This window comes from Camellia sinensis, chromosome 3 (assembly GCF_055761805.1).
Source record: "Camellia sinensis isolate YWXY chromosome 3, ASM5576180v1, whole genome shotgun sequence".
Lineage (NCBI taxonomy): Eukaryota > Viridiplantae > Streptophyta > Magnoliopsida > Ericales > Theaceae > Camellia > Camellia sinensis.
Window position 1 is genome coordinate 16760399 of NC_138963.1, and position 12361 is coordinate 16772759.

Sequence of the window (12361 nt, forward strand, 5' to 3'; positions counted from 1 at the left end):
TTTCCTTTAGCCCAAATTCACCACGTACGAGGGGAAGACGGACCCCTACGTACACCTAAGCCACTTCCGCCAGGTTATGGCGGTATATCGGCGAAACGAGGCTTTGATGTGCATCCTCTTCCCATCAAGCCTTGGTGACCTAGGCTTGACTTGGTTCGAAAACTTCCAGAAGGCTGCATAGCCTCCTGGGCACAATTGGCAGAGGCGTTCGTCACGAGGTTCAGAACGAACACCAAAACCCCGGTGGAGATTGACCAGTTACTCTCCATCGACATGGGCGAAAATGAGACACTAAGATCTTACAATAGTCGTTACTAGGAAACATTCAACCAGATTGGGGACTGCCTCACCAATCTCGCCATTGCACAATACAAAAGAGGCCTTCCAGTCGGAAATAGACTAAGGGACTCAATCACCATGACACCGCCCCTCACCATGGAGGCCTTGATAGAAAGAGTGCATCAGCACATCAGGGTGGAAGAGGATGGCGCCCGTGCCAAAACAAAATCTGGCACGACCGCAGTACCAGATAAAAAGACCACAGCAAAGATTGTCCGAACAAAAACGGACGAGGTAGGCGAGACAACGGAGAAGACCAGGATAAAAGATGGTTGAGAATCCGCACTGTCGTAACCACGGTATTCAAGAAACCAATCTATCGGATTCTGAGTGAAATACGCGATGAGCTTTTCGTCAGATGGCCAGCTAAGCTAGGGGAAGCACAGAAAGACTATGACGAAAGATCGCGATGCACCTTTCACAAAGAAAAAGGGTACCGCACTGAAAATTGCATGCCATTGAGACAACATCTGGAGGAATTGGTAGCAGCTGGTCACCTGGATAAATACATTGAAGGAGGGACACAACCAGCCCCCCAGGACCACAATAACCCCAATGGAATGCCAATTGACGCCCCACCTCAAGGCGTGATCAATGTGATATATGGAGTATTCGAACCTGAGCGTGTATGCGAGCTCAGAGGATCGATCAAGAAGGCTGAGCACTTAAGGGAGGTACTAAGTGCCCAACCTGCCATCAAAAAGGGGAGAACAGAGGCCACGAACGTCATGTCTTTTTCAGACAAGGACTTGGAAAAAATATATTGCCCTCACAACGATGCACTGGTCGTCACCCTCCGCGTCAAAGATTATGACGTCAAACGAATTCTGATAGACCAAGGTAGCTCATGTGAGATAATGCACTACGACACCTTCAAACAACTGAAATTGGAGGACAAAGACCTGGCACCAGTTGTATCCCCCCTGATTGGATTCAACTCAATGCCAGAATGGCCAGTTGGCAAAATTATCCTGCCAGTCAGGGCAGGGAGCGTGACAAAATAAGTGGAATTTTGGGTGCTGAAGGTCCCTTCCACTTACAACATAATCTTGGGAAGAACATGGCTCCATGCCATGAAATTAGTAGCATCATCCTACCATCAAGTAATGCGGTTTCCCAACGAAGCCGGAATAATTGAAGAGGTCTTTGGAGACCAAATTATGTCCAAACAATGCTTTGTCACGGCTAATGGCAGCCGCGCTGCCAAGGGATATGTTCATTCAGTGGAAGAACCTGAGAGTAATGAACTGTTCGCAGATGTCGGCAGAACAGCTGATCAAAAAGCGATGGAAGATTTGGTAGAGGTAAGAATAGATGAAAAGAACCCGGATAAGTTCTTTTTCCTCGGTTCGTCGTTGTCCAGCACTGAGAGATTAGAGGTCTTGGAATTCTTGACCTCTAACATCGAAGTGTTCGCCTGGACACCCTACAACATGCCTGGCATTGATCCAAACTTCATCTGTCACCAACTCAATGTCCACCCATCTGCCAGACCAATCATTCAGCGCACTTGCAGATCGGCACTCCACCACGCCGAAATAGTGGCAGAAGAAGTGGGAAACCTGCTGGAGGCAGAAGCAATCAGAGAGGTACATTACCCCAGATGGGTTTCCAACACAGTCGTGGTACCAAAAAAGAATGGCAAATGGCGTGTCTGCGTCGACTACAAGACAGTCAACAAAGCATGCCCAAAGGACAACTTCCCTCTACCACGGATAGATCAATTGGTAGACCTAACAGTGGGGCATAACCGACTTAGCTTTTTTGATGCGTACAGAGGTTACCATCAGATCGCCATGTACGAACCAGACCAGGAGGTCACGTCCTTTACAACTCCAAGAGGACTGTATTGCTACAAGGTCATGCCCTTTGGCCTAAAGAACGCAGGGGCAACATTCCAGAGAATGGTCACCAAGATGTTTGAGCCGTTGTTAGGCAGAACAATGAAGACTTACATTGACGACATGGTTGTTAAGAGCAAGGATGAGAACGACCATCTAAGGGACCCAGGTGAAATGTTCCAGATTCTGAAGAAGCACAAGTTGCGCCTTAATGCATCCAAGTGCGCGTTCGGTATAGGATCTGGCAAATTCCTAGGCTTTCTAGTGACCAACCGGGGTATTGAAGCAGACCCCTCCCAGATCAAAGCTATTCAGGATCTAGAGAGGCCTAATTTAGTAAAAGAAGTGCAGTATCTCACCGGCATGGCAGCTGCACTCAACTGATTCATTAACCGGTCGTTAGACAGACTACAACCATTTTTTCAAGCGTTAAAAACCAAGTTCGAGTGGGACGAAGAATGCGACCGCGCTCTAGAAAGCTTGAAAGAATATATGTCTTCTCCACTATTGCTGGTCACCATAATACCTGGAGAAGAACTCTTCCTGTACCTGGCGGTCTCTCAGCATGCAGTTAGCATAGTGTTGGTCCGTGCGGAAGGAATCCAACATCTGCCCATCTATTATGTCAGCAAGACATTACTGGGTGTCGAAACAAGGTACTTGCCACTGGAAAAATTGGCATTGGCCTTGATGATGGCATCAAGGAAGTTGTCGCACTACTTTCACGCCCACACCATAGTTGTCCTCATAGCTTTCCTATTAAAAGCTCTGTTTGAAAGGGCGAACTTTTCTGGGAGAATCTTGAAGTGGGCAGTAGAGTTGAGACAATTCGACATCAAGTTCCAACCCAGAACCGTGATAAAAGCCTAAGCTTTGGCAGACTTTGTCATAGAATTTACCCCAGGAGATCATCATATCTGCCCAGTCGACCTAACTGACATAAACGTACTAGGGGAGGAAGTTGACGCCGGAATAGCGCAACCCCTGGTGCAGGATACTCAGTCGGACCCCAATGCAGACCAGAATAATGAAAACAAGGAAGAAGCGAACCAAGCTACACCAAGCCAAGACTCACCAACAAATAAAAACTTGATACAATCAGATAGCGAGGGGCAGACAGCAAGCATGGACCTTGAAGAAAACACCAGCAACATTCTTGACCCCACGACATCATCTGACCCCTCCACATGCTGGAAGTTGTTCGTTGGAGAGATGTGGAAGCTCTTTGTGGATGGAGCATCCAACCGGCATGGTGCAGGACTTGGCATAGTCCTTACCTCACCAGACGGCCTGGTTGTGGAACAAGCAATCAACCTTGGCTTCTCAGCTTCAAACAGTGAAGCGGAGTATGAAGCACTTCTTACAAGACTCAAATCAGCATTCTACATGAAGGCCACCGAATTAATGGTCTATAACGACTCACAGCTGGTGGTAAACCAAATTTCTGGCGACTATGAAGCAAAGGATGACAGGATGGACAAATACCAAGAATTGGTCAGAATAGAGATCAAGAAATTTGAAGTAGTAAGGATAGAACAGATTGGCAGGGAGGAAAACAGCAGAGCAGACGAACTAGTAGGTTTTGCGTCAATGGCAGATACATCCATCCCTCACCCACTACTAATTGACTACCTACCAAGGCCAAGCATTGAAGACCCCGAAGTAGAAGAGGTATGTTGCGCCGAATTAGGCCCCTCATGGATGGATCCTATTATACTGTTCTTAAAAGACGGAATCTTACCAGAAGACAAGAAAAAAGCCAACAAAATTCGAGCAAAGTCGCAGCGATTTTGGCTCTCCCCATCCATGGCATTATACAAAAAGTCATTCTCAGGACCTTATCTAAAGTGTGTCCACCCCAGCAAAGTAGAAGCATTCTTGTTCGAAATACACGAAGGGGTGTGCGGAAGCCACCAAAGGGGAAGATCGTTAGCTTACAGAGCCATTTCGCAAGGATACTGGTGGCCATACCTGCAAGCTGACTCAGAGAAGTATGTGAAGAAGTGCGAGAAATGTCAGAAGTTCGCACATCAAATACATCAGCCGACCAGAGAACTCCTACCATTGACCAGCCCATGGCCTTTCGCAATGTGGGGCTTGGACATAGTAGGACCACTTTCAACAGCGCCCGGAAATAGGAAGTTCTTTCTCGCAGCAACAGACTACTTCACAAAGTAGGTGGAAGCAGAAGCATTGGCATCAATCAAGGCAAAAGGTGTGAAGAAGTTCGTTTGGCAGAATATCATTACTCGATTCGGCATACCTAAAGCCTTAATATCAGACAACGGCACCCAGTTTGATGGCAGAATCTTTAGAGGCTTTTGTGAAGAATACAAAATAGAGTTCTACAATTCTACACCAGCATATCCCCAAGCCAACGGCCAGGCAGAAGCATCAAACAAGGTCATCTTAGATGGACTGAAGAAAAGGTTAGAGAAGGCAAAAGGCAAATGGGCGGAGGAACTTCCTCATGTTTTATGGGCTTACTGCACCTCACCTCGACGATCAACAGGAGAAACACCATTCTCCTTAGCCTATGGCATGGAAGCAGTAATCCCGCTGGAAGTTGGCCTCCCCACAATTAGAAGCGAAAATTTTGATCCAGACTTGAATGGAGAAGCCATAGCATTGGGGCTCGACCTTGCAGAGGAAAGAAGAGACAGAGCACTGGTTCACATTGCCTCATACCAACAAGAGTTATCCAGGAAATACAACAAAACAGTACATCCAAGGCAATTCAAGATCGGAGATTGGGTATTGCGCAAAGTAATGGGAAACACCTTGGTTCTAGGAGATGGCAAGTTAGGCCCCAATTGGGAAGGACCTTACAAAGTCATTAGATTAGCCGGCAAAGGGGTATACCACTTAGAAGATGAGGACGGCAAAGAAATTCCCAGGCCATGGAATACTGCCAATCTCAAACTATTTTATTTTTAGCTTTTCTTCAAAATACTTGTAATTTTTCTTTTCCCCAATAAAACAAGTAGTTTTTTCAGTATAAGTGTTTTATTCTGTAAAAATTGTTTTAGCAAATTAGGGGCATTGAAAACATGGTTGGCTGGAAAAACCAACACTCTTCCTAAGCCCAGGATAAGGATCCAGGCTGCAGGACGTTTGGTCGGAATACCCAAATACTATACTTTAGGTTGGTTGGAAAAACCAATCTAAAGGTTGGATGGAAAAACCAACACCCTTCCTAAGCCCAGGATAAGGATCCAGGTTGTAGGACGTTTGGTCGGAATACCCAAACACTATACTTTAGGTTGGCTGAAAAAACCAATCTAAAGGTTGGTTGGAAAAACCAACACCCTTCCTAAGCCCAGGATAAGGATCTAGGCTGCAGGACGTTTGGTCGGAATACCCAAACACTATACTTTAGGTTGACTGGAAAAACCAATCTAAAGGTTGGCTGGAAAAATCAACACCCTTTCTAAGCCCAGGATAAGGATACAGGCTGCAGGACGTTTGGTCGAAATAATCAAACACTTTACTTTAGGTTGGCTGGAAAAACCAATCTAGAGGTTGGCTGGATTAAACCAACACTTGGTACTCTTTAGTCGAAGTAAGGATATCGGCTAAAGAGTGGTTGGCTGGATTAAACCAACACTTCATACTCTTCAGCCGAAGCAAGGATATCGGCTAAAGAGTGGTTGGCTGGACTAAACCAACCCCTAGTACTCTTTAGCCGAAGTAAGGACATCGGCTAAAGAGTGGTTGGCTGGATTAAACCAACTCTTAGTACTCTTTAGCCGAAGTAAGGGCATCGGCTAAAGAGTGGTTGGCTGGATTAAACCAACTCTTAGTACTCTTTAGCCGAAATAAGGACATCGGCTAAAGAGTTGTTGGCTGGAAAAAACCAACTTAGAGGTTGGCTGGATTAAACTCTTATTACTCTTCAGCCGAAGTAAGTATATCGGCTATAGAGTGGTTGGCTAGTAAGCTCAGTCAGATTGCTCAGCTAAGACCGGAATAAAGTATCTCGGCCAAAAATATTGTGTTTCGTTCAAGTTGCAGTTAGAAAGCAAGCACAAACAGGAAAGTAAACCGAGATAACAGTTGGAGCAAAAGAATTCATTGAAAAACTCATTACAAGTGCAAGCATACAGGTCAAACCGGAATAAGTGTTGAATACAAAAGATGATTTTCATTGATCAAATTCAAAGCGAAATACAAAGGAGGGGCTTCAGCCCGGTTACAAGACCAAAAACAAGAAAAGAAAAATACAAAATCAGTTAAAAAGATCATCTATTTCAGCGTCAAGATCAGCATCAATATCAACACGAAGCCCGGTTTCGGACGGTGGCACGGCCTCGGTTGAGAGCTCGGTGTCAGCTGGAGGTACGGTTTCAGTAGGGAACTCGCCGGTCAGGTCTTCCACCAATGGCTCCAACCGAACTGATTGTTCGACAGGGTCACTGACAACCGGAGTATCCTTTGGCACAGCTTCTTCTTCATCATCATCTGAGTCCTCAAGAAACTGTTGCTGAAGAGCAGCAACATATTCCGCCATAGAGCCCGGAATGAAGTATGTTGGAGCGTTGAAGACCTCAGTCCCTAGACCGTGATCGAGCTGCTCTACAGTCGCTCTCCAACCGCACTTGAAGAAGAGATCCTTGGCAGCTTCACATTGTTTGATATAAAGGGCTTCGCCCTCCTTGAAACCTCGGAACTCAGCGTCTTCTGCCTTCTTCTTCAGCTCCGTTATCTCGGCGTCCTTCTTACCTTCGAGCTTAACTAGCTCATGAAGGTACTTATCCTTCATCACAGCTAGGGCCTTCTGTTTGTCTGCATCGGCCGAGGTAACTAGTCTGGTCAGACGAGCTACCTCGGTCTCTAGCTCGGCCGTTTTCTGGTAGGACTCCTTCAGTTCGGTTGTTTTTGCTTCAACCTTTGCCATGGCTTGCCTTGCTGTGTTCCTGAGCTCCAACACCTTTTTATGCGCAATTTGGCCCTTTTGCATGACCTGAAAAAAAAAAAAAAAACACCGAACAGAAAGTTGGTGATATTTAGAGAGACAAGAAAAACAACTTACCAGGATCATTGATTTCGTGGCCGAGAGGATGGCCTTTAGCTCGGTCAAGTTCTTGTGGTGTTCCATGTCGGCTGGGAGGCACACACTCTTGGCAAGGTTGAAAGCCATCAGATGGTCTTTTTCAGCGACAACTGAATCAATGTCCTGAATATTACAGTTCTGGAAAGTCAGTTTGGGTGCCCATTTGGAAGAGCTGGCTCGGTCGGCGTGTTCCGGTTGCGAGCTCGATGGAGGGCTTGGTGGCAGAGTGGTTTCGTCCTCATCAACTAAGCGTTGTTCGGTCTGGGTAGTACGGGCGCGCTTAGTTCGGCGTGATAAGGAGGGTTGTTGTGATGGTAAGGCCACCACGGTTTCTTGTGTTTGGTTTGGTGGTGGTACCTCGGCCCTGTTTGTCTCGGTCAAGAGGGCCCTGACTCTGTTTTTCTTGGCCATTTCTTCTTCAGCAGTTAGTGGGATTAGGTTAATTTGTGGCAAGGTTGGGTCCGGTTCGGGGGCGTCCTCCAACAAAAAATCAGTTACTCTGGCTTTTCAGCAGCCGCTGTATTTGTATGTCGGTTTGAAATTTAGAAGTTTGGCCCAATTTCTTTCTGGAAAACGTAGTGCGGCGCAGATAGTGTTCAGGTTGGGGTAACTGTACAAGGATTGAAGATGGGCTGAATCTGCATAAAGAAGACAAACTGTTAGTTCGGATCAGGAACGGGTAACTGAAATAAAACAAAGCATGCCAACAAACCGAAGTAATTATACCAGGTTCTCCTTTATTCCAGTTTATACTTCGGCTAGGGATCTGGGCTTGCTGATATTCAAAATTACCAAACACCCAGAAAAAGTCATCGTCATTCAAGTCTTTGTCCGGTGTGTCTTTTATTATTTTTTCTCGGCGGCGGCGTATTCTAAGATAGTAAACCCAGCCGTCTTTTTTTGACCCTATGGAGTACTGGTGGAACAGTTCGGCTAAGCCGAGGTTAATGCCAGCTTGGCGGTTTAGCTCGGCTATGCCCATTATTATGCAGTATGAGTTGGTGGAAAGCTGGGTTGGGCATATTCTCGTTTGTCTAAGGAATTCACAAATTAAGGGTTGGACTGGAAATCTTAGTCCGGTTTCTATTATTGATAAAAGGGTAAAGGGTACAAAGCCCTAGTTTCCCCAATGTATAGCATCTTTTTTGGCTAAGGTTAGGTGGACATCGTTAGGGATGTTATAATCCCTTCGGAATTCGGCCAAGCCATATGGTGTTTCTACTAAAAACCTATATTTACCCATTTATTCCTAAGTTATGTATAAATTATGCTTGGTGCTAGCTCGGTCGGAAAATGTTGCTGTGTAGCTCGGTTGAGCGATCAAAAGGAGTGCCTGGGCAACCTAAGTCTGCAAAGTGAAAAACAGAAGTGTTAAGCATAGATCTTTAGACCGTGCTACAAAGTAAAAACAAGTAAGTCTTACTTCGGCTTTGTGAAATATTGCAGGTCCTATCTCGGTTTCAGCAAGGTGCTTGGTAACTCGGTTGGGGCAAGTGATTTGTTAGACCGGTTGAAATTCTAGGGGCAGCTTTCTTAGTTTGGTCTGAACTAAGAGTGCTGGTTTAGCCCTAAGATAGTTCGGTCGGAATTGAGGCCTTCAAACACACTAAGTGCAGACTTAGTTCGGTTTGTTATCTCGGCTAAGAGAAATCAGAAAATGTTTTTTTGACTTGTTAAAACTACTGGTACAAGTGTTGGTTCGGTTGAATGGTCTGGATAGACTTACACATAGCATAAACAGTATCCTAGTTCGGTTGAGACGTGTTTATGGATTAAACAGAGTGTTCTACAGATTGCTTCGTAGAGTTCATGGGGTTCTCATAAAGTTTTTTCCCAGAAAACGTAAGGCAGAAAAAGCAAAAATAGTGTTTTGTAAAAACACACAAAACAAAATGTAGTAGATTGAACAAGTGCGAAAACAAGAAAAATAAAACAGATTTGTAATGCTTACCTGATGAAGATTGAACAGCCTAGAGGATGGGAGCACACGACAGCAGCAAAACACAAGCTTCACAGTTGCAAGGTTAAAGGACAATGGAGGTTAGAAGAGAGAGAGAAGGAGATGAGTAGTGATTCAAAATAGTAAGGGTTTGTTTTGTGTAGATGGAAGGACGCAAAGGCAGGAACTGTTCAAAAAAAACACAAGGTACGAGGGCCGCGTGACAGCTGCCTTCAGCCAATAAAAGCATGCCACGTGTCCATGAAATGAGAAGCGTTTTAGTTGCTATGATTGAAGGAACGTTTTGACCGGATAGGTACAGCCCGGTGTGAATTTAGCTCGGCTGGAAAGGCTAAGATGGTTTTTAGCTTGGCTGGAAAGGCTAAAGGGTTTTTTAGCTCGGCTGGAAAGGTTAAAACTTTAGCCTGGTTTATAGACAGGTAATCCCTATCATGCTACGCAGATGGAATTAAGGGTCAATTGAGAGGGGAATTTATATGTAAATTGGGCCGAGTTGGGCCGTTGTGGGCCTTAGTGCGAAGGGTTGAGTAAAAATGCCATAAAGTTACTCCGGTCCTAAAGAGGTTAGCTCGGTCACCATACTAAAACGTGTACCGGTTGTCGCAGTATGGTTAGTTCGGTCGCTATAGTTAGTTCAGTCATGGCATAGGGAACCGAAGTATACTGAGCCCTCTTCAGGACTTGGTTTTGGATTAGTTCGGCTTAAACTCTTCTATGGATAGCTCGGTCTTGGCATGTGAAGCCGAGGTAGGAGAAAAACAAGGAAGAGCCGAACTAACAGTTAGATCGGTCACTCTAGTTAGTCTAGCATGGCAATGTTATTTCGGTTGTATGGTAGTCCGGCCATGGTAAAACCATCTCACTTGGTTTAAGCAGTGAGGAGGGTGTTGAAGGATAAGCATTATCTTCCAGGAGTATGAATCCTAGAAGGACTCTACATGGAGGAGTAAGAGTCCTATTTGGATTGTGCCACACGGAACCTATAAAAGCTCACAAACATCACCTCTGGAGAGGTAACACACAACTTTGATTCTTGAATACACAGAGTTTTTGTCTTTGTCCATTTTTCTGACTTAGGCATCGGAGGGGTTTTCGGCACACACCCGCCGACTAACTCACGTTTGTGTTTTTAGGGAGTAAAGCGACGACGTTTGGAAGAGCGCAGACTTGATCAATAGGATTATACGAGAAGGTTTATTTCTTTCCCGTACAAGTAAAATTATAATTTGAGAGGCTTACTAAACGAAGCCGGAATGATTTTGAAAACAACCCTAGAACAAAAGTTAAGTTCCACGATGCACGAACTCAATTCATGTCTGGGTTGCTCCAAGAATATGAATCCTCAATACGCTTCAGAAAAAAAGTTTTCTAACTTTCAAATAAATAAGGTGAAATAAAACAAAAAAAGAACATCTTATTTATTTATTTCTTTCTTTCTTTTCCAAATTAACTCAATTCTCATTGATTAGAAAAAAAACAAAAGGTGTATTTCCAAATTAACTTTTTTTCTGGTTGAATTTTGTTTTTAGTTTAATTACACTTTAGAATCAAATACTTAATTTGATCACTACACTTTTAATTATAACGATCAATTTCTTACACTTTCAATCAAGTTACAATATCACTATTTCAACATTAATAAAATTTAATTAAACTTATTATGTGAACAATACGTGACATTTTGCTTATCTCATTAACACTCTTATATTTTTATTAAAATTTCACATAAATCATTGTAATTTTTACCAAATCTCACAACCACCACTAGAAAATGCTAAAAACATTTTTAATTTTCTGCTGAAACAAGGAAGAAAGCCCTGTGTTTCCAGTTAGCAGCACAAATTCTATTATGAGAGTAGGGAAAATCTCAAGTGACTGTTAATTAGAGAATTAGGGAAAACTGGAAAACTTCAAAATTGGATTGAATTGAAGACCACTTGATTTCATAAAGTAGCTAGTAAGTATATATATATATATAAAGTGGCTATATTTACAACAAAATCAAAACTATATCTTATTCGCATGTTTTGACATAGCTTTCCAAGGCAAACATTGGAGCTTAGAGCAAGGCTCAACCCATGTAGTTTTGCATTCTTCTCCAGGTCCATCACAACACTTGCATACCAATCCTAGTGTTCCAAGCATCTTTGACAATCCTATAAATAATCATTTCACAAAATCAGTACAAATATATATATATATATATATATAGAGAGAGAGAGAGAGAGAGAGAGTAAATTGCTTACTTTGTTGAGGTGGGGAAGAAAGTGGTCTGGCTTCTGCAAATCTTGGCCTTTTAGTAGTTGTGAAGCTAAACACCAAAAGCAACACGAGGAGGGGAAGCAGAGAAGGCTTGAAGAACATACCCATGTTTCTTTTGGTGGTTTGAACAAGGTCTATGTTTGTGGGAAGACTGATATCATGGGTTGGTGTACATATACTTATCAACAAGTGAATTATTTATATTTTAGCGACCTAGACTTACAATAGTGAGTCTTTTTTTTGTAAATTATGAAGATGATTAATTTAATCTAGAAGGATGGCTCTTGGAACAAAAGTATATCAGTAATAATATAACATATTAAGAAATTTTATTTAATCTCAATCACACATTTTTATTCTAATTAAAATTCTTAATCTATTTTGATGAACCAAGGCATTGTTTGTCAACAATATATTTTAGCTAAAAAGTTAAAAAGTCGCTACAAGTTATGACATTACTCTCTCTATTTTTCTGCACATCTTTTCATTAAAAGTAAAAAAATTATTAAAATAATATGTTTCCAAACGAGTCCTAACTTTACTAAAAAGTAAAATTATTCTATTTTTTTAGAACATTATGATTGTTGTGTGTACTCACCCAATAACTGAAGTTATATATTTATAGATTTAAATAATAATAATTACAAACAAATTACAAAAAATCATTAGTGGACAAGCTTTGCCGTTGCTATTGCACATTTTGATAATTCAAACCAAGTAGAATATATTTTTAAAAAATTAAGTTAAATAGATATCGGTAGGCTACCTTTTCATTAAATTACATTTGTATTTAATTGTATATTTTAAATTACACTTATCTTTTATTCTTTTAGATACAAATGTAATTTGATGAAAATACTACTGACATTCGATCAAATTGATTTTTTACAAATATATTTTACTTGA

General features: G+C 42.6%; 1 protein-coding gene across 6 annotated transcripts; it reads right to left on the minus strand.

Moving 5' to 3' along the window:
* Nucleotides 1-6304: 6304 nt before the first annotated feature.
* LOC114280513 (uncharacterized) lies at nucleotides 6305-12047 on the minus strand. Of its 6 annotated transcripts, none has more exons than XM_082919163.1 (4): nucleotides 11440-12047; nucleotides 9185-11349; nucleotides 7213-7871; nucleotides 6305-7143 (listed from the first exon to the last, which is right to left on the minus strand). In XM_082919163.1, exons 3-4 carry the CDS (start codon nucleotides 7642-7644, stop codon nucleotides 6409-6411), a joined length of 1167 nt encoding a protein of 388 aa, XP_082775289.1. In that variant the 5' UTR covers nucleotides 7645-7871; nucleotides 9185-11349; nucleotides 11440-12047; the 3' UTR covers nucleotides 6305-6408. The 6 variants fall into 6 exon arrangements, with proteins under 6 accessions (XP_082775289.1, XP_082775288.1, XP_082775287.1 ...); XM_082919162.1 differs by having other exon boundaries at nucleotides 7960-11349; XM_082919161.1 differs by having other exon boundaries at nucleotides 6305-7871.
* Nucleotides 12048-12361: the final 314 nt, after the last annotated feature.